This window comes from Marmota flaviventris, chromosome 2 (assembly GCF_047511675.1).
Source record: "Marmota flaviventris isolate mMarFla1 chromosome 2, mMarFla1.hap1, whole genome shotgun sequence".
NCBI classification, from domain to species: Eukaryota; Metazoa; Chordata; class Mammalia; order Rodentia; family Sciuridae; genus Marmota; species Marmota flaviventris.
Window position 1 is genome coordinate 97,014,365 of NC_092499.1, and position 23,233 is coordinate 97,037,597.

The 23,233-nt window shown below is 36.8% G+C and overlaps 1 protein-coding gene and 1 pseudogene across 5 annotated transcripts in view; both read left to right on the top strand.

Annotated features, from left to right (window-relative positions):
• The window catches only part of Galk2 (galactokinase 2), a 133,709-nt gene that overhangs the window by 18,611 nt on the left and 91,865 nt on the right, over positions 1–23,233 (top strand). For 4 of the 5 annotated variants that reach the window (XM_071608237.1, XM_027924909.2, XM_027924915.2 and 1 more), the window contains exon 3: positions 7,019–7,142. In XM_071608237.1, coding sequence (XP_071464338.1) covers positions 7,019–7,142 — 124 coding nt within the window. Of the gene's footprint in view, positions 1–7,018; positions 7,143–23,233 lie in introns of those variants that run through there. The other variant, XM_027924922.3, reaches the window with a different exon arrangement.
• Positions 254–1,077, top strand: LOC114081717 (putative monooxygenase p33MONOX pseudogene; annotated as a pseudogene).

The following is a 23,233-nucleotide window of genomic DNA, read 5'->3' on the forward strand; positions in this document are numbered from 1 at the left end:
ACCCCTTGGGAGACGTATGTCCTCTGAGTTTATTTATTGCTGTAGTTCAGGCCACAGGTCCTTTGCCACAGTGGGAGAATAGAACCTCTGGAATGGGTTTTTCTTGAGAAGTTTGCTAATTTGTAGCAGTTGGTCAGTGATTTCTTATTAAGTCTGTCTGTCACCACCATGTGGTGGCTGGAACTCAGCTTGGAATTCTATGGAAAAAAAGTAAAAGGAACCCAGTCTTTTGGTGGCTTTAAGATAATCATAAATGCCTGTTCTTGAGTCTAGTGGGCTTTTAGGTAAGATGTCCTGCCCACTGGGGTGTATTGCTGAGCATTCAGCTTTGATAATGTTCTCAAAAATCTTGTACTCATGATTCCTCCTCCATTGGTCATGGAAAGCATTCCTTAGAAGCCAGTGGTTCCAGAGCTCAATTATCAATAGAGAGGTCAGTGTATCCTCCTCTTCCATGACCCTGTTATCAGCCATTGACAGTATAGACAAGTCCATTAAAACATTCAGCATTTTGTGTATCAAGTACATTGACAGATGCTGGCTACACACCCGACAAGGGCCTTATCACCGAGAGACCAAGTACCTTTGAGTGGTAGTAGCACTCCACAAACTAAAGCTGCAGAGTGAAAAGGAAACAAAAGGAGAGAAGCAGCCTGTTATCAGCTCAGTCCATCTCAAACATCACCCTCCTTTTGTTTTTTTTGCCCTAAGGAAAAGCCCAGAGGTTGGCTCATTTCTGGTTCCTTTACAGCCTTCCCTGGCCCAATTCCTAGCACCGTGTATTCTGTAAGGAGGGATAAGAAAAGAAACCCATCAGATAGATGGAGCCTCTTTGAATTGATATCCCTTCAAAAGTTTTGAAAACCTCTCCTGGAGGTTTTATCATCTAGCCCTACAGAGGAGCCCAGAAGCCTTCTCCGAAACTGATCTGTGTCCAATCTATCTGAGTGGCTACAAATCCAGCAACCTTAGAATGGCCTAAGGTGGACATTCCAGTGATAAAAGTAAGAAGCAACTGCCATGGACCCATAATCTCAAACCTGTAATTGAAATGTGCTCATGCCCACTGGCTTTTAGGGCTCTTTCTATTCCAGGGACTGTATAGAGTTTCTTGCACCTTACTTGCTTTACCATGGCTCTGATGTAGGATAGATAATATCTTTTATTGAAATATTTATTAAATAAATTTTGAGTAAAAAGCTTTTGAGTAAGAATTTACAAATAGAATATTTTATTTTCATAAAAACCTGAAGAAATAGATACTATGTCTATGCAAATTTTACAGAAAGTATCCAAATTGAAAACATCTTAAATTTAGCTAGAGATGAAAACATGATTGGTTTCTCAAAGCTTCAGTACAAAGCTTATACTTACTTATTGTGTGGAAGAAAACATTTTATACTGCTTGAAAGTCAGACTAAATAATCTCAGCAGTGATGTGTGGTTGACTTCATTACCTATTTTCATATTATTTACACTAGAGAAGAACTTCAATAATTTCTTACTAGTTAAAGAAAGTTTGTGCGATTCTGAAACCTAGGCTTCTTGATTCTTTTACCACCATCAACATGAGCATTGGCCCATCATAGTATAGAGGTGCCTGCTGAAGAGTTTGACTCTGCTGTGCTCCTGCCTTTTCAGATAGGTCTGGGTATAACTAAAAGTCAGACTTGGCAGGGGACTCTCTTTTAAGCTGAAACTTGAGTTTCCTTGCTTCCTGGTAGACATAATGTATCCCTTTATCCTGCAGCCAGTTCTTCAGGCCTTGTTTTGTAGGGCAGGTGGAAGCATACAAATTTTTTCTATACAAAAAAAGCATTTTCCACAAAAACAAGGCTTATACCTTTATTCAACACATACCTTGCTGAGAAAAGGAAATAGAGAAAGTAACTTTCTGTTTGCCTTATTGTATTCATGTTCAGTTATTGTTTTGACCACTGTCTTGAATATCTCCTATTTTTTTATAGTACTTTGTCTACATTAGGAGCTGACATTTCCATAGAGACTTGAGAGTCTAAAATTATCAAGAACCATTAATATATTTGTGTCTTCATTTATGACCTATTTTATTGACAATAAAAATCCTACTACTTTCTTAAGGAAAAAAAAAAAAAACCAACAGAAACCAAAGACAACTAAGCCTCATAACTTGAACTAGATCAGAGGCAGTGCTAAAGAAGAAAGCAGCAAATTTTTGTTTTTTTAAATTTTACTATAGTCTTCTGTTATAAGGTGGTTAATTTCAAGGACTAATGTCACATTCCTCATGACAAAAACACTCAGGGCCACTCCAGGTGAACTGGGCTGCACAAAATAACCACTCAAGAGACAAAGATACCTTTTTCTTTGGAGTCCTGTGATGGCTCCTCTGACCTTAAGGGTCCACAGAAAGAGAGCGAGCAAGAGTGTGCTGAACCCTTTTATTGAGGAGAAGCCATTCAAATGAGGCAAGGGGACAGGTTTCAGGGGGTTGAGTCTAGCTTGTGATGTCTGCTGTCAGCAAGTTGACTGACATCTAGGAAGGCCACACCCAAAGGCAGAGCAAAAGAAGGGGACATACAAAGTGTTTCTATGGAACATTCAATCCCAAACAGGACAAAGGGGTAATATCACAAAGGAACAGGTGAGCGTAGCTCAATCCATGGGACTACATGCCTACATCTGAAGATGCGTCCTCAAACTTCTGGGACCATGACGAGATGTAGTGATGGTCAAAGCCTCTCCATTCTGGGATGGAGAATGCAAATCATTCAGAGTGGCCTCCCACAGACTAAGTGATGAACTCCATGTTTGGACAACTGGGTGGACAACTGTGTTCTAAGTGAGGGAAGAGGAGAATGTTAAGAACTTATTTTCAGCTTGAAATGCCTTTGGATAGCCAAGAAAGGCACTAGGATATGAGCTTCTGAAGCTCATTGAGAAAATGAGGGGTTGAAGCTAGAGATTTGTTATGTGTCCTCTATGTGGCAGGCATAAGGATAGCCTTGGTGAGAATAAAAAGGCATAGTTCCTACCCTCATTGAACAGTCCAATGGCAATTATGATGGAGTTCTTAAGCACTTTGATAGCACTGCCTTCAGACTGTGTGCAGCACAGCCCTAGGAATTCACTGGGGTTTGCTCGGGGGCTACTGTTGAGCAGGGATGCCAGCCATGCAAACAGCTCAACAAGAGGAGCCTCTTTTTCACATCCATGTAAAATTCCATTTGAACAAAAATATCTACAGCTAAACTACTTCTTAAAAAAATTTGACTGGGAAGCACAGGGTACAATAGAAGTTCATAGGTCACCCAATTCAGATTTGAAGGGGCTAGAGAAGTCTCTTGGAGGAAGTTATAAGTGGTGACTCTAGGATGAATAAGTTTTATCATGAGAAAATGGAATTGGGAGCTGAGAAAAATCCAGGGGTCAGGGGATGACTAAAAGTAAAACCTTTTTATAATGAAAAATATAAATATATAAAAATTGCAATAGTATAGTAAAATCCCATGTACTTATCACCTAGCTTCAGTTATTATCAATTCAGGCAATCTTATTTTATTTTGAAGATAGTTATTAAGGACATAAAAATATAGGATATGTAGGTATAGTTATTGGGGAAAAGGTCACAAGGGAGTACTGTCAAGGCAGAGGGTGAAGATAACTGAGGAACTGGTAGAACAGAATGCCCCTGAAGGCAAGAAGGACTGGTGTCTAGGCATTGGAGGATGTCCACTTTGACACTTAACAGGAAATAAGGAAGTGAAGTATGTCTGTTGATGTGGGTGAATGAATAATTATAGTATAGATGATTGAGGGAGTTTATGTGAAGTGTAGTAGAGAGAAGGAGCAGGAAATTGTAAATAGTTCTTGGATGAGAAAAAGAAATAATGGACAAATGAAAGGTTTGCTGGATAGGACCAAGATCTAGTTAAGAACTGGAGAATTATCAGTGGTGCAGTCCACAAAGTTGTGCATTTTCCTTCTGCTTTAGCTCGTCTAAGCTGCCTGGGTTTTTGATGTAGGTTTGAGGTTTTGTTTTGGATAAAGATTTCAAGAGAATGACAGTAGACTGAAGAAGTTAATAATATTAGTAGGAGAGCAAGTGAAGTAACACACCTTGGAATCTATGCTGATTAGAAAAAGAAAGAAAGGTAGGAATTTATAAAGTAGAGAAGGCAAAGAAATGAGTGTGAAAGGCAGGTGAGTGGGAGAAACTGAGTGAGAAATGGTAGGATGGAAAGTTTTAGTAAAAAGTATGAGATTTGAAACAATTTTCATAGGTAGACAATTCTAGGTGATAAGAAAGTCTACAGTCATTATTGGATTTGTCAAGGCCATGGAAGTATATGGCTGAAGCAGAGAGGAATCGACTCAGGCTTTCTGGAGGCCAAGGAATTGAGAAGCTGGGGTCTTAGACTAAGTGGTTTGTCTGGATATTATCCAGTTAGTTGCAGAATGGGGAAGGAGAGGGAAATGAAACCACATGCTGAGGTCTTCAGTGAGGAGTAGAGTCACCAAGGAGTCATAGATGAAAGTGGTGAGGAGAGGAGAATGTGGCATAAGCCTCAGAAGAAATACAGGAAAAGGGCTTGGAAATCAGAACAGGAGGAGGACATCAACTTCTTTCAATTGCCTGGGATTGCAAAGAAGCATTATCCTTAGAGATATTGTTTTAGGGGTAGGATTTTCCTGATAAATAATTCCTATTCTAGTAAATTCGTTGATTGTTTTCTAATTTAGAAAGGTGTAGGCGGTTTGTAAATGATTCTAACATAACTAGTTAGTACACAGAATAAAGTGAAGTTCAATCTTTCTTAAAAACTATTATAATTTCCATCAAAATATTGAGGATGTAATATTTTGTTACACTTTCTTCCCAGCAGGTCCTGCTCCTCCCCCACTGTTTCATCTGGGGTGATTTTTTTTCTTTTCTTTTTTTTTTAATTGGTTTTGACAAATGGAGAAATTGTTCATTTTCATAAGGCTGCCATTCATGTTGCCACCTTCCCAACAGAATGAATGCCTCCTTAGAGTTCTTTCTATTTGAATATGTGTTTTCTACTTATTTTATATTGTTGTCCTTTTGAAGGTAGTTAGAGAAAGATAACTTTGAAAGCCAGCTTTTCATTTGTCATTATTAATCCCCCACAAAATATTTTAATGTCATTTTAAAGAGCACATCAATGTGGAAAGAAAATACTTATGCCCTGTATGTAGAATAACAATATAATTATGCAATTGAATTGTCTTCTATTAAATTTTTGTTTCCTAGTTGATTATTATCTGCTATAGGAACAATCAGATATAAAAAAATATGTACCAGGGAAATAAATGAGCTTGCTCATCTTATTTCATTTAGCATAATAGTCTCTAGTTCTTTCCATTTTCCTGCAAATGACATAGTATCATTTTTATTTATGGCTGAGTAAGCTCATCTTTCTTAAATTTGTTATTTTGTGTTTTAAGTCTCATGACTAGTGACCTTGAGTTTAAATGGTGACTTGGGTAAACTGTTTTGGTATAATGGGGAAAAAAATTCTGCTGGTGATTCATAGAAGAATTAGAATGAAAAGAATAGTTTATTACCTATATGTGCTTATATGTTGAAAGTGCAGCTTAAATATTTTTTTCCTAACCTCGTCTAGGACATTAAACACAACTTATCAGTGCTGATCAAATTGCTAGACATTTGGTTATGCCACAATAATAACCAAAATCTTTATTTAGAGAGCCATTGGCTGGTAAGGAAGAGGGTGGAACCCAAATAATGTTAATATAAGGGAGAATGTACTTAAGTCTTCATTGTTTATATTTTAAATGTTAATACAAAAGAGCAACAGAGAAAGAATATATTATTTTTTTTGTTTTATTCTTTTTTCTCCCTTTTTTGTGCATTATAGTTGTACAAAATGATGGAATTTGGTGTTACATATTTGTACATGCACACAATATAACAATAAAATTTGGCCAATAAATCTCCCCAACACTTCTCCTCTCCCTCCCCATCTCCTGCATGTTGGTCCCTTTCCTCTAATGATATTACTTTGATTTTCATGAGATTTGCCTTCACCTCTCTTTTCCTTTTTTCTTCTATCTTCTACATAAGGGAGATGACATACGACCCTTGACCTTATGAGTTAGACTTATTTCACTTAGCATAATAGTCTCTAGTTCTCTCCATTTTCCTGCAAATGACATAATTTCATTATTCTTTATGGCTGAGTAAAACTTCATTGTGTGTATATACCACATTTTCTTTATCATTCATCAGCTGATGGACATCTAGGCTGGTTCCACAGTTTGGCTGCTGTGAATTGTGCTGCTATAAACAGAAGTATGCATGTACATGAGTGTAATTCTTAAGGATAAATACTGAGGAGTGTGTATAGCTGGGTCATATGGTGGTTCCATGCCTAGTCTTTTAAGGAACTTTCATACTGATTTCCTTAGTGGTTATGCTAATTGACAGTCTCACCAACAATATAAAAATTAGTTCCTTTTTCTCTACATTCTCTCTAGCATTTATCATTATTTGTATTCTTGATGACTTCCATTCTGATTGGTATGAAATGAAATCTCAGGGTAGTTTTGATTTGCATTTCTCTGATTGCTAATGATATTGAACATTTTTTCATGTATTTGTTGGCCATTTGTATTTCTTCTTTTGAGAAATATCTGTTTAATTCATTTGCCCATATATTACTTGGGTTACTTGATTTTTTTGGTGGAGATTTACTTTTCTTGATGCTCATATAGCTAGTTACATAACATAAATTTTGAAAATGGTCCTTATGAATTAGGAATTGGAGCAAAGCTTAAGATTAAAAATATTCAAAATATTAACAGAAACCAACTAGTAGAAGTTTCTGACTCAGATGTGTGGGGTAAAAGGAAAGCTGAATAACTTTTTTCCTATAGTATGTTTATTTTCTATTAAAACATGGCTCATGGTCAAGTTTTTCTTGTGTGTCAACTTACTTGAGCTTCTTTTGTTTCATATGGTAGCAGTGATTAAAAAAAATGTTGTCTTTTCTAGGAGAGCACATAGATTACTGTGGATATTCTGTTCTTCCTATGGCTGTAGAACAAGATATGTTAATAGCTGTGGAACCTGTGAAAACACACACTCTTCAGCTGGCCAACACAAATCCCTTGTATCCGTGAGTATTTAGGATTGCCAATGTGTGTGTAATCTGTGTATGTGAAGTATGGTGGTGTTTTTTGTACCCAAGTGGACTCTTTAGAAGATATCAAATTTAGAGTAAGTTATGTAATTTATTGATATTTCATACTTGATATTTGAAACTATCTAAGGCCACTATTTAATGTTTGTTCATTTTGTTCATTCATTTAAGAAACATTTATTGAAGATTTAACCATGTACTACACATTGTCTTAGATACTGAGCAATCTGTTCTTGCCCAGAAGGTATTTATCATCTACTCAAGTAACAGTCTCCAGAAAAGGCAGTTGTGCTGCCTTTCCTTTGTTACTATGGCATCCTTTAATTCTCTTTCAGAACATCTTACTAGAAGGTATTACCATTATTTGTATCTCTCAGTATAGTGTAAGCTTTGTGATTTTAGATATTGTTGTCACTCTTCTTTCATGTTCTAGCCTCAGTATAAGACAATTTGATGCTTAATAGGGGTTTCTAGTATGTATACTTTATTAAGATGAATAAGTAGTTTTTTTTTTTAAAAAAATTTCTAGTTTACTAAGATTAAAAAAATTCAGCAATGGGTACTGAATTTTATTAAATGTCTCTTTAGTCTTGAAGATCAGTTTTTCTAATGTGGTGAATTACTTCAATAGATTTTCTAATGTTGAGCCATCTTTGCATTCTTGTGATAAGCCTTACTTGTATAATCATGAGCCACATAATGATGTTTTCGTTAATGATGGATCACCTATAGGATAGAGATCCCATGAGGTTATAATAAAAATTGAGAATTCCTATTGCCTATGTGTTTTAAGTCCAGTGTTATTACAAAAGAGTCAGAAAGGTTTTAAAAAGTTTATAAGTAAAAAAGTTATAGTAAGCTAAGGAAATAAATTGAAAAAAAATTTAGTAAGTTTAGTGTAGCCTAAGTGTAGAGCATTTATGAAGTTTTGTCATGTATAGAAATGTCATAGGCCTTCATATTTATTCACCATTCACTCACTCAAAGCAATTTCATCTTGCAAGCTCCGCTCATGGTAAGAGCCCTTTACAAGTGTACCATTTTAAATCTTTCATACATGCAATATTTTTATAGTATCTTTTCTTTTTTGAATATGTTTAGATACACAAATACTTAATATTTTGTGTTATAATTGTCTATAGTACAGGTTTGTGGCATGGGAGCAATATGACTTAGGTGTATATAGGCTGTACCATCTAGGTTTATGTAAGTACTTTATATTTGTTGTTTGCACAGTGAAAACAATTGCCTAATGATGAATTTCTCTGAATAAATTATTCTATCACTAAGTGATGCATCACTGTATCATTATAGATTTGATTATAAAAGAACATATAGTTGGCACATTTTATTTTTGGCTTTTTGTTCATCAGTCAGTTTGCTACAATGACATTCATTAGTTCAGCAAGTATTTTTGATAAGGCACTATATTAGGTTGTAGACATAGAGATTTCTTACTTTATATGAAGCTTACTGCATAGAATTTTTTTTCCTACTAATTTTGTATGGTTTCTAACATAGCTTATCTACATTTTGGATCCTTTAAAGAAAAATTTATATTATCTCAAACATTTAAAAAAAATATATATTTATTTGTAGTTGGATCCAATACCTTTATTTTATTTATTTATTTTTATGTGGTGCTGAGGATTGAACCCAGTGTCCCGCATGTGCTAGGTGAGCACTCTATTGCTGAACCACAACCCCAGCCCCTCAAACGTATTCTCTGCCATTGTTTATGAATATTTATGGCTGTAAAAAGTTTTGTCATATCAATTTACTAAAATTAACTATTCCCACATTGGTGAATATATGGTTTTGGTTTTATTTTTCACAAAAGCAGATCCAGAGATAGACTTGGAAAAAAAGTAGAATATTTGGCAAATGATCCCAGGAGCAGTAGTGAAGGATCATGAAAATTGAATTAGGGAAGTAGAGGTGAATTATCAAGGTAGATAGCTCCTATTTTTCTTGGTGAATAGTAGTGGATTGTTTGGCTTACCAAAATTAAGAAATTTTCTGTTTTCCAAAGTGGTTGTACTATTTTATGTCCTTACCAGTGGTGTATGAGAGTTAAAGTAGTTCTACATCCTTGTTAGTATGTGTTGAAGTTTTTTTTTGCAAATACTCAAAATAATTTTATTTGTTTTTTACTTCACTATTATTTTTCTTAAAATCTTTATTCATTTATCTTTTTATTTTTAAAAATATTTTTTTTAAAAGAGAGAGAGAAGAAAGAGAGAGAATTTTTTAATATTTATTTTTCAGTTTTTGGTGGACACAACATCTTTATTTTATTTTTATGTGGTGCTGAGGATCGAACCCAGTGCCCTGCGCATTCCAGGCGAGCGCATTACCGCTTGAGCCACATCCCCAGCCCTTAAATATCATTTTTATTTATTCTAATTTGTTGTACATGATGGCAGAATGCTATTTATTTCATATTACACATATAGAACACAATTTTTCAAGTCACTGGTTGTACACAAAGTATTTTCACACCATTCGTGTCTTCATACATGTACTTAAGGTAATGATGTCTAATTCATTCCACCATCATTCCTACTCCCTTGCCCCCTCCCTTCCCCTCCCTCCCCTTTGCCATATCTAAAGTTCCTCCATTCTTCCCATGCTCCCCACTCATCCGCATTATGAGTCAGCATCCTCATATCAAAGAAAACATTTGCGTTTGTTTTTTTGGGATTGGTTTGCTTCACTTAGCATTATATTCTCCAGCTCCATCCATTTACCTGCAAATGCCATGATTTTATTCTCTTTAATGTGGAAGTAATATTTCATTGTGTATATATTCCATAGTCTCCCTATCCGTTCATCTACTGAAGGACATCTGGTTTGGTTCTACAATTTAGCTATTGTGAATTGTGCTGTTATAAATATGTATGTGGCTGTATCCCTGTAGTATGCTGTTTTTAAGTCCTTTGGGTATAAACCGAGGAGTGGGATAGCTGGGTCAAATGGTGGTTCCATTCCAAGTTTTCTAAGGAATCTCTATGCTGCTTTCCAGATTGGCTGCACCAATTTGCAGTCTTACCAGCAATGTATGAGTAGGACTTTCCCCCCACATCCTCACTAATACTAATTGTTGTGATCTTTTTTTTTTTTTCAGTTAATAGTATTAAACATTTTATTTATTTATTTATTTTTTAAAATTTTTATTGTTGGTTGTTCAAAACATTACATAGTTCTTGATATATCATATTTCACACTTTGATTCAAGTGGGTTATGAACTCCCATATTTACCCCGTATACAGATTGCAGAATCACATCGGTTACACATGCACTGATTTACATATTGCCATACTAGTGTGTGTTGTACTCTGCTGCCTTTCCTATCCTCTGCTATCCCCCCTCCCCTCCCCTCCCCTCCCCTCCCCTCCCCTCTTCTCTCTCTACCCCATCTAATGTAATTCATTTCTCCTCCCCCTTTTTTCCCCTTACCCCTCACTTCCTCTTGTATGTAATTTTGTATAACCCTGAGGGTCTCCTTCCATTTCCATGCAATTTCCCATCTCTCTCCCTTTTCCTCCCACCTCTCATCCCTGTTTAATGTTAATCTTCTTCTCATGCTCTTCCTCTCTACTCTGTTCTTAGTTACTCTCCTTATATCAAAGAAGACATTTGGCATTTGTTTTTTAGGGATTGGCTAGCTTCACTTAGCATAATCTGCTCTAATGCCATCCATTTCCCTGCAAATTCTATGATTTTGTCATTTTTTAATGCAGAGTAATACTCCATTGTGTATAAATGCCACATTTTTTTAATCCATTCGTCTATTGAAGGGCATCTAGGTTGGTTCCACAGTCTTGCTATTGTGAATTGTGCTGCTATGAACATCGATGTAGCAGTGTCCCTGTAGTATGCTCTTTTTAGGTCTTTAGGGAATAGACCGAGAAGGGGAATAGCTGGGTCAAATGGTGGTTCCATTCCCAGCTTTCCAAGAAATCTCCATACTGCTTTCCAAATTGGCTGCACCAATTTGCAGTCCCACCAGCAATGTACATGTGTACCCTTTTCCCCACATCCTCGCCAACACTTATTGTTGTTTGACTTCATAATGGCTGCCAATCTTACTGGAGTGAGATGGTATCTTAGGGTGGTTTTGATTGGCATTTCTCTGACTGCTAGAGATGGTGAGCATTTTTTTATGTACTTGTTGACTGATTGTATGTCCTCCTCTGAGAAGTGTCTGTTCAGGTCCTTGGCCCATTTGTTGATTGGGTTATTTGTTATCTTATTGTTTAATTTTTTGAGTTCTTTGTATACTCTGAATATTAGGGTTTTATCTGAAGTGTGAGGAGTAAAGATTTGTTCCCAGGATGTAGGCTCCCTATTTACCTCTCTTATTGTTTCTTTTGCTGAGAAAAAACTTTTTAGTTTGAGTAAGTCCCATTTGTTGATTCTAGTTATTAACTCTTGTGCTATGGGTGAACTATTGAGGAATTTGGAGCCCGACCCCACAGTATGTAGATTGTAGCAAACTTTTTCTTCTATCAGATGCCGTGTCTCTGATTTGATATCAAGCTTCTTGATCCATTTTGAGTTAACTTTTGTGCATGGCGAGAGAAAGGGATTCAGTTTCATTTTGTTGCATATGGATTTCCAGTTTTCCCAGCACCATTTGTTGAAGATGCTATCCTTCCTCCATTGCATGCTTTTAGCCCCTTTATCAAATATAAGATAGTTGTAATTTTGTGGATTGGTTTCTGTGTCCTCTATTCTGTACCATTGGTCCACCCGCCTATTTTGGTACCAGTACCATGCTGTTTTTGTTACTATTGCTCTGTAGTATAGTTTGAAGTCTGATATCTCTATACCGCCTGATTCACACTTCCTGCTTAGAGTTGTTTTTGCTATTCTGGGTCTTTTATTTTTCCATATGAATTTCATGATTGCTTTATCTATTTCTACAAGAAATGCCATTGGGATTTTGATTGGCATTGCATTAAACTTATAGAGAACTTTTGGTAAAATCGCCATTTTGATGATGTTAGTTCTGCCTATCCATGAACAGGGTATATTTTTCCATCTTCTAAGATCTTCTTCTATTTCTCTCTTTAGGGTTCTGTAGTTTTCATTGTATAAATCTTTCACCTCATTTGTTAGGATGATTCCCAAGTATTTTATTTTTATTTTTTGAGGATATTTTGAATGGAGTGGTTGTCCTCATTTCCACTTCAGAGGATTTATCGCTGATATACAGGAATGCCTTTGATTTATGCGTGTTGATTTTATATCCTGCCACTTTGCTGAATTCATTTATTAGCTCTAATAGTTTCTTTGTAGACCCTTTTGGGTCTGCTAGGTATAGAGTCATGTCATCTGCAAATAGTGATAATTTAAGTTCTTCTTTTCCTATTTTTATGCCTTTAATTTCTTTCGTCTAATTGCTCTGGCCAGTGTTTCAAGAACTATGTTGAACAGAAGTGGTGAGAGAGGGCATCCCTGTCTTGTTCCAGATTTTAGAGGGAATGCCTTCAATTTTTCTCCGTTCAGAATGATGCTAACCTGAGGCTTAGCATAGATAGCTTTTACAATATTGAGGTATGTTCCTGTTATCCCTAGTTTTTCTAGAGTTTTGAACATAAAGGGATGCTGTTCTTTGTCGAATGCTTTTTCTGCATCTATCAAGATGATCATATGGTTCTTATCTTTAAGTCTATTGATGTGGTGAATAACATTTATTGATTTCCGTATATTGAACCAGCCTTGCATCCCAGGGATGAATCCTACTTGATCATGGTGCACAATTTTTTTGATATGTTTTTGTATCCGATTTGCCAGAATTTTATTGAGGATTTTTGCATCTAGGTTCATTAGATATATTGGTCTGTAGTTTTTCTTTCTTTGAATTGTCTTTGTCTGGTTTAGGAATCAGGGTGATGTTGGCCTCGTAGAATGAATTTGGAAGTTCTCCCTCTTTTTCTATTTCCTGGAATAGCTTGAAAAGTATTGGTATTAGTTCTTCTTTAAAGGTTTTGTAAAACTCTGCTGTATACCCATCCGGTCCTGGGCTTTTCTTAGTTGGTAGTCTTTTGATGGCTTCTTCTATTTCTTCAATTTATATTGGTCTGTTTAGGTTGTCTATATCCTCCTGACTCAATCAGGGTAGATCATATGACTTAAGAAATTTATCGATGCCTTCACTATCTTCTATTTTATTGGAGTATAAGGATTCAAAATAATTTCTAATTATCTTCTGTATTTTTGAAGTGTCTGTTGTGATATTGCCTTTTTCATCCTGTATGCTATTAATTTGAGTTCTCTCTCTTCTTCTATTCGTTAGCATGGCTAAGGGTCTGTCGATCTTATTTATTTTTTCAAAGAACCAACTTTTAGTTTTGTCAATTTTTTCAATTGTTTCTTTTGTTTCGATTTCATTAATTTCAGCTCTGATTTTAATTATTTTTTGCCTTCTACTTCTTTTGCTGTTGTTTTGCTCTTCTTTTTCTAGGATTTTGAGATGAAGTGTGAGATCATTTATTTGTTGGTTTTTCCTTTTTTTAAGGAATGAACTCCAGGCAATGAATTTTCCTCTTAGAACTGCTTTCATTGTGTCCCATAGATTCCGATATGTTGTGTCTGTGTTTTCATTTATCTCTAAGAATTTTTTAATTTCCTCCTTGATGTCTTCTATAACCCATTGATCATTCAGTAACCTATTGTTCATTCTCCAAGTGATGCATGATTTTTCCTTCGTTCTTTTATCATTGATTTCCAGTTTCATTCCATTATCATCAGATAAGATGCATGGTATTATCTCTACTCCTTTATAATGTCTAAGAGTTGCCCTGTGACATAATATATGATCTATTTTTGAGAAGGATCCATGTGCTGCTGAGAAAAAAGTGTAACTGCTTGATGTTGGATGGTATATTCTATATATGTCAATTAAGTCTAGGTTATTAATTGTGTTATTGAGTTCTATAGTTTCTTTATTCAACTTTTGTTTGGAAGATCTGTCCAGTGGTGAGAGAGGTGTGTTGAAGTCTCCCATAATTATTGTATGGTGGTCTATTAGACTCTTGAACTTGAGAAGAGTTTGTTTGATGAACATAGCTGCACCATTGTTTGGAGCATATATATTTATGATTGTTATGTCTTGATGGTGTATGGTTCCCTTGAGCAGTATGTAGTGTCCCTCTTTATCCCTTTTGATTAACTTTGGCTTGAAATCTATTTTATTTGATATGAGTATGGACACTCCTGCTTGTTTCCGAAGTCAATATGAGTGATATGATTTTTCCCAACCTTTCACCTTCAGTCTATGTATGTCTTTTCCTATCAAATGCGTCTCCTGTAGGCAGCATATTGTTGGATTTTTTTTTTATCCATTCTACTAGCCTGTGTCTCTTAATTGGTGAGTTTAAGCCATTAATATTTAGCGTTATTATTGAGATATGGATTGTTCTTCCAGCCACATTTGTTTATTTATGTTACTTAACATGGTTTGTTTTTCCTCTTTGATTATTTTTTCCCCTTTATTGTACTACCTCCCACTGTTGGTTTTCATTGTTATTTTCCATTTCCTCTTCCTGTAGTATTTTGCCGAGGATGTTTTGAAGAGATGGTTTTCTAGCTGCAAATTCTTTTAACTTTTGTTTATCGTGGAAGGTTTTAATTTCATCTTCCATCCTGAAGCTTAATTTTGCTGGATACACAATTCTTGGTTGGAACCCATTTTCTTTCAGCGTTTGAAATATGTTGTTCCAGGATCTTCTAGCTTTCATAGTCTGTGTTGAAAGATTAGCTGTTTTCCTGATTGGTTTACCCCTAAATGTAATCTGCTTCCTTTCTCTTGAAGCTTTTAAAATTCTCTCCTTATTCTGTATGTTGGGCATCTTCATTATAATGTGTCTAGGTGTGGATCTCTTATGATTTTGCACATTCGGCGTCCTGTAGGCTTCTAGGATTTGGGATTCTGTCTCATTCTTCAAGTCTGGGAAGTTTTCTCATATTATTTCGTTGAACAGATTGCTCATTCCTTTGGTTTGGACCTCTATACCTTCCTTTATCCCAATGACTCTTAAGTTTGGTCTCTTTATGTTATCCCATATTTCTTGGATGTTCTGCTCATGGTTTCTTAAGAGTCTCGCTGAGCTGTCTATGTTCTTTTCAAGTTGAAATACTTTGTCTTCATTGTCTGATGTTCTATCTTCTAAGTGTTCTACTCTGCTGGTAGTATTCTCATTTGAGTTTTTAAGTTGGTTTATTGCTTCCTGCATTTCTAGGATTTCTGTTTGTTTGTTTTTTATAACCTCTATCTCCCTGTATAGTTGATCTTTTGCTTCTTGAATTTGTTTATGTAATTCATTGTCAAAGTGATCTTTCATTGTCTGATTTTGCTGTCTAATGTCTTCCTTGAGACTCCAGATCATCTGAAGCATGTAAATCCTGAATTCTTTATCTGACATTCCTTCTGCTGCAGCTGTTACCTCTTCTAAAGTTGAGTTGACCTGCATTGCTTGTGGTCCTTTCTTTCTTTGTCTTTTCATACTGCTCGCGTTTCTTTCTGCTTGGTGAAACTGTTGTGTTATTGAATTTTCCCCCTATATATTTATATTGCTCTTGTATAGTTGCAATGTCTCCCTTGCAGGAGCGGGCGGCGGCTGTGCTCCTCCTCCAATTGGGGTGATCTGTCTATCCCACCGGTGGGCCGCTGGGCCCCTTCTCCAGGTCACGTGGTCTGCCTACCTTGCGGGCAACGGCTGGGCCCCTCCTCCAATAGGGGTGATCTGTCTACCACGCTGGCGGGCTGCTGGGCCTGTTTTCCAGGTTGCAGGTTTGCCTACCTTGCAGGCGCGGGCAGCGGCTTTTCCCCTCCTCCAATTGGGGTGATCTTTCAACTAGGCCGGCTGGCCGCTGGGCCCCTTCTCCGGGATGTGCGTTCTGCCTACCTTGCGGGCAGCAGCTGGGCCCTTCCTCCAATTGGGGTGAAGTGTCTACCATGTCAGTGGGCCGCTGGTCCTGTTCTGCCAGTCGATCCCAGGTCTGCCTACCTTGCAGGCGCAGGCAGCGGCTCTGCTCTGCCCCTCCTTCAATTGGGGTGACATGTCTACCACGCCAGCGGGCCCTTGGGCCTGTTCTGCCGGTCGGTCGCAGGCCTGCCTACCTTGCAGGCGCGGGCGGCAGCTCTGCTCTGCCCCTCCTCCAATTGGGGTGACGTGTCTACCATGCCGGCGGGCCGCTGGGCCTGCTCTGACCTTGTTGTGTTCTTAATAGTTGCCATTTTGACTGGAGTGAGATGAAATCTTATATTAGTTTTGATTTGCATTTCTCTAATTGCTAGAGATGTTGAACATTTTTTCATATGTTGATTGATTGGGTTATTTGGTTTTATGGTGTTAAGATTTTTGAGTGCTTAATATATCCTAGAGATTAGTACTCTATCTGATGTGCAAGTGGTAAAGATTTGCTCACATTCTGTAGGCGCTCTCTTCACCTCACTGATTGTTTCTTTTGCTGAGAAGAAGCTTTTTAGTTTGAATCCATCCCATTTATTGATCTTGGTTTTAATTCTTAAGTTATAAGAGCCTTATTAAGAAAGTTGGGACCTAATCCGACTTGATAGAGATTTGGGCCTACTTTTTCTTCCATTAGGCGCAAAGTCTCTGGTTTAATTCCTAGGTCCTTGATCCACTTTGAGTTTTGTGCATGGTGAGTGATAGAGGTTTAATTTCATTCTGTCACATGTGGATTTCCAGTTTTCCACCGTTTGTTGAAGAGGCTATTTTTTTCTCCAATGTACGTTTTTGGCACCTTTGTCTAATATAAGATAACTGCAGTTATGTGGGTTAGACTCTGTGTCCTCTATTCTGTACCATTGGTCTAAAAGTCTATTTTGGTGCCAATACCATGCTATTTTTGTTTCTGTTACTCTGTAGTATAGTTTAACGCCTGGTATAGTAATGCCACCACCTTCATTCTTCTTGCTAAGGATTGCTTTGACTATTCTGGGTCTTTTATTTTTTTCCAGATGAATTTTATGACTGCTTTTTCTATTTCTATAAGGAATATCATTGGGATTTTGACTGGGATTTTATTGAATCTGTATAGTGGTTTTGTTAGTATGGTCATTTTGACAATATTAATTCTGCCTATTCAAGAACAAGGGAGATCTTTCCATCTTCTAAGGTCTTCTTTAATTTCTTTCTTCAGCGTGTTGTAGTTTGCATTGTAGAGGTCTTTCACCTCTTTTGTTAAAATTTATTCCATAATATTCCTAATATTGTAAATGGTGTAGTTTTTTTTTTAGTTTCTTTTTTAGTGGATTTATCACTGATATACAGAAATGCCTTTGATTTATGGGTGTTGATTTTATATCCAGCTACTTTGCTGAATTCGTTTATTAGTTCTAAGAGATTTCTGGTGGGATGTTTTGGATCTTCTAGGTATAGAATCATATAGTTGGCAAATAGTGATAATTTGAGTTCTTCTTTTCCTATCCATATCCCTTTAATTTCTTTCATCTGTCTGATTGCTCTGACTAGAGTTTTAAGAACTATGTTGAATAGAAGTGGTGAAAGACGGCATCTCTGTCTTGTTTCAGTTTTTCGAGGGAATGCTTTCAATTTTTCTCCATTTAGAATGATGTTGGCCTGGGGCTTAGCATAGATAGACTTTACAATGTTGAGGTATGTTCCTGTTATCCCTAGTTTTTCTAGCATTTTGAACATGAAGGGATGCTGTATTTTATCAAATGCTTTCTCAGCATCTATTGAGATGATCATATGATTTTTATCTTTGAGTCTATTGGTGTGATGAATTACATTTATTGATTTCTGTATGATGAACCAATGTTGCATCCCTGGGATGAACCCTACTTGATCATGGTGCACTATCTTTTTGATATGTTTTTATATTTGATTTGCCAGAATTTTATTGAGAATTTTTGCATCTATTTTCATTAGAGATGTTGGTCTGAAGTTTTCTTTCTTTGATATGTCTTTGTTTGATTTTGGACTCAGGGTGATATTGGTCTCATAGAATGTGTTTGGAAGTGTTCCTTCTTTCTCTATTTCATGAAATAGTTTGAGAAGTATTGGTGTTAGTGCTTCTTTAAAGATCTTATAGAACTCAGTTGTATATCCATCCAGTCCTAGACTTTTCTTAGTTGATAGGCTTCTGATGGCATCTTCTATTTCCTTGCTTGAAATTGATCTGCTTAAATTGTGTGTATCATCCTGATTTAGATTGGGCATATCATATGCCTATAGAAATTTATCGATGCCTTCGATATTTTCTATTTTATTGGAGTACAATTTTTCAAAACAATTTCTAATTATCTTCTCTATTTCTGTAGTGTCCATCATAATATTTCCTTTTTTATCATGGATGTTAGTAATTTGAGTTTTCTCTCTTCTTCTCTTCATTAGCATGGCTAATGGTTTATCAATTTTATTTATTTTTTTCAAAGAACTAACTTTTTGTTTCGTCAATTTTATGAATTGTTTCTTTTGTTTCAATTTCATTGACTTCAGCTCTGATTTTAAGTATTTCCTGTCTCTTACTGCTTTTGGGATTGATTTGTTCTTTTTTTCCTAGGGCTTTAAAATGTAATGTTAGGTCATTTATTTGTTGACTTTTTCTTCTTTAAAGGAATGAACTCCATGCGATGAACTTACGTCTTAGAACTGCCTTTGTAGTGTCCCAGAGATTTTAATATGTTGTATCAGTGTTCTCATTTACCTCTAAGAAGTTTTTAATCTGTTTTTTTTTAGGTCTTTTGTAATCTATTATTCATTTAATATTATATTATTTAGTTTCCAGATGTTGGAGTAGTTTTATTTTTTATTTTATCATTGATTTCAAATTTTATTCCATTATGGTCTGAAAGAATGCAGGGTAGTATCTCTACTTTTTTGTATTTACTGAGATTTGCTTAGTTTCTTTGTTTAGCTTTTGTTTGGATGATCTATCCAGTGGTGAAAGAGGTGTGTTGAAGTCACCCAGAATTATTGTGTTGTGGTCTGTTTGACTCTTGAACTTGAGAAAAGTTTGATTGATGAACGTAAATGCTCCATTGTTTGGGGCATTTATATTTATAACTGTTACGTCTTATTAATGTATGGTTCCCTTAAGCAGTATGAAATGTCCATCTTTATCCCTTTTGATTAACTTTGGCTTGAAGTCTACTTTATTTGGTATGAGGATGGAAACCTCTGCTTGCTTACGTAGACCATGTGAATGGTATATTTTATCCCAACCTTTCACCTTTTGTCTGTGGAGGTCTTTTCCTATGAGATTAGTCTCTTGAAGGCAGCATATTGTTGGGTCTTTTTTTTTTTTTTTTAAATCCAATATACCAGCCTATGTCTTTTGATTGGTGAGTTTAGGCCATTAACATTTAGAGTTATTATTGAGACATGATTTGTATTACCAGTCATTTTTGTTTAATTTTGGTATTTAGCTTTACTTGGTTTCTCCTTTGGTTGGCTTTTCCTTTATTGTTGTTCTTCCCTTGGCAGATTTTCATTTCCTCCTTGTGGAATATTTTGCCAAGAATGTTCTGTAGTGCAGGCTTTCTTGCTATAAATTCTTTTAGCTTTTGTTTATCATGGAATGTTTTTATTTCATCATCAAATTTGAAGCTTTAGTTTGCTGGATATAAGATTCTCGGTGGGCATCCGTAAATTTTTAGAGCTTTGTATATCTTGTTCCAGGGTCTTCTGGCTTTGAGAGTCTGAGTTGAAAAATCTGCTGAGATCCGAATTGGTAATCTTTCCTTATAGGTAATCTGTTTTTTCTCTCTTGTGGCCTTTAAAATTCTATCCTTATTCTGTAAGCTAGGCGTTTTCATTATAATGTGTCTTGGTGTAGATCTGTTGTAATTTTGTACATTCAATATTCTTTAGGCCTCTTGTATTTGATTTTCCAATTTATTCTTCATGCTTGGGAAATTTTCTGATATTATCTCATCGAAGAGATTGTGCATTTCTTTGATTTGAATCTTTGAAATTTCCTCTATCCCAATAAATCTTAAATCTGGTCTTTTGATGGTATTCCATAATTCTTAGATGTTCTGTTCATGGTTTCTTACCATCTTCACTGTGAGGTCAACTTTATTTTCAAGATTGTATATTTTGTCTTTATTGTCTGTGGTCCTGTCTTCTAAGTGATCTAGTCTGTTGGTGATACTAGCTATTGAGTTCTTTTATTGTTTCTATCATTTCCAGGATTTCTCTCTCTCTCTCTCTCTTTCTCTCTCTCTCTCTCTTTAAATATCTCTATCTCTTTCTTGAAGTAATCTCTTGCAACCTGTATTTGTTCTCTTATCTCTTTGTTGGAGTGATCAATTTTTGCCTGTATCTGCTCAGTTCTTTAATTTAAAGTTCATTCTTTAATTCCCAAATCATTTTAGTTATGTATATTTTGAATTCCTTCTCTGACATTTTACCTATTGCACTATCTATGGATTCTATTATTGTAGTATCTTGGTTTGTTTGGGGCACTTTCCTCCCTTGTTTTTTCATGATGTCTATGTGTTTTCCTCTCTTGCAATGTAGATCTGCAGTATTACAGCTTCTGCCTTATTATAGTATCCCTACAGTTTACCAATACCTTGCTTTTAAGGGAGAGAACAATATTACAGCACTCAATGTACCAAAAGTGCAGTCATATATCAGTTAGCTTCTATTTTTACATTAATAGTTTTGTCACTATAATCAGAAATGATGAGTTTGGTTATCTTCTACCATATAGTCAATAGGTTTGCATAATGGTTTACAGTTTCTGATGGTGAAAGTGGGGATTGGGGGGTTGGCTGAGATGTTTATGAGGTAGGATGTGAGAATATGGAGGTATTAGATTATATGACTAGTGAGAGGGTAATCATAAGAAGTTGGCTGTTAGTGGGGCAACAAGAGATAGGCAACACCTTGCAAGACTCCTTGTTATCTCAGCAACAGGATAACTATTAGCACCCCTGGTAGACAAACCTCTGGTGCAGCCAGGCCCATAGGGACTTTGGTGACGTCTTACCAGGTCCTTATTGTTGTCCCTTGATAGAAGCAGTGCTATCCCAGTTTCATGGCGGTGGCAGCCTCAAGTCTATTTGTCTCCTGATGTTGGCTGGGGAGCCACGCTTTGGTGAATAAGGAACCTCAGTGCAGGGTGGCTCTCTGCGCAGGCCGGGGGTGTCTCTCCCTCCAGATATCCAGGCTGTGGTGGCACAGGGTGGGCGGGCTCTCCCTCCGGAAATCTGGCCTGTGGTGGCATAGGGTGAGTGGGCTCTCCCTCCCATTGAAATTTTAACCATGCTTCTAAATGTGTGGTAGTATCACTGTGTTTTTAAATTTTTATTTAATCTAACTAGTGATGTCAAAATCTTTTCTTGTGCTTATTTACCATATGGATGGTTTAATCAGCTTTTTTGCTGCTGTAACTAAAAAAAACCCAATAAGAATAATTTTAGAGGAGGAAAAGTTTATCTGGGGGCTCGCTGTTTCAGAGATTTCAGTCCATAGACAGCTCCATTCTTCAGGGCTCAAGGTGAGGCAGAACATCATGGTGGAAGAGTATGGTGGAGTGAAACAGCTCAAGACATCACACCAGGAAGCAGAGAAATAGACTAAGCTCATATGTATACCACAAAGGCACGCCCCCTATGATACACTTCCTCCAGCCATGCCCTACCAGCCTACAGTTACCACTTAGTTAATCCCTATAAGGGGAGTAATTCACTGATTGGGTTAAGGCTCTCATAACCCAATCATTTTACCTCAAACCTTCTTGCATTGTTTCACACATGAACTTTTGGGTACACCTGTTATCTAAACCATAACATTCTGCCCCTGGCTCCCAAAACTTCATGCTCAATGTGAAATACATTTAGTCCATTTCCAAGAGTCCTCATAGTTTCAACCATTTGAGTATTGCTCAAAAGTTCAATTCCAAAGTCTGTTCAGAGACTCAAGGCAAACTCTCAGCAGGAGCTCTTGTAAAACTTAAAAGCAAGTTACATGTATTGATTATATAAAGACACATAGTAAGCATTTCCATTAATACTGGTATAGAACCAAAACAAGGCCAAAATCCAGCTGGGCAAGGAAGTCTTGTAGCTTTATGTCCAGCATCTATAGCACACAGTATCCTGATGTTTTCTCCAAAGGGCTTGTGTAGCTGTGCTTCTATGGCTTTGCTGGTTGCAGTCCACATTGGCTTGTCTCAGCCCAATTCCTGCAGCTTTCCTTGGCAAAAGTCCCATGTTACTGGCAATTTTTATTCTTCGGGGTCTCCACTGCAACTTTAACTTCCTTCTCACATCTTCCTGCATTGCCTTCTCAGAGGCTGCCTTCTGGGACTCCAACTCTACTACACTTTGCCTGGCCTCCCAGTCCTTCTCCTTTGAAATCTTGGTGGAAGCTTCTGTGACCCTCTATCTTTGGCATCCTGCAATCCTGCCAAACCAGCACCATGTGGTTGCTGCCAATGTCTGCCACTATCTTGAGCAGTAGCCAAGCCTCCAGTGACCATGCTTAGCAGCTTCCGAGTGCCTGTGTGGCTGAGCATGGTGAAACAACTTTCTAGGCTGTCCTGTGCAAGCAGGTTGCCCCACTGATCTCTGCTCAAAGAAACTTTAACTTTTATACCCTTGAGCCTGAGATGGGTGTGGTCTTGCCAGTTCCTGAGAGCCCACAATCCATCTTTCTTATTGTTAATGGTCAAAGTCTGTAGTGTTTCTTTAATGGCTGTAATGTCTTTAACAACCACACATTCCTTAGCCCTGGTTTTACCTACAGTTTTCTGGCCAAATGCAAGTTTTTCAATCTTTATGCATCTGTTTATCACAATTAACTTTGCTAAAAGCCACCAGCAATATCCATGGCACTACCTGAATACTATGCTGCTTAGAAATTCCTTCTGCCAAATTAAGCAGTCCCTCACTTTAAAAATCAGCCTCGCAGAAATTCTCAGGACACAAGCAAAATGCAGACAGCTTCTTAGCCAGAATTTAACACTAATGGTCTCTATTTAATTTCCAATTGAGTTCCCCCTCTCTGAAACCTCATGACCCCAATCTTTGCTGTTCATACTCAATTCTGGTCTT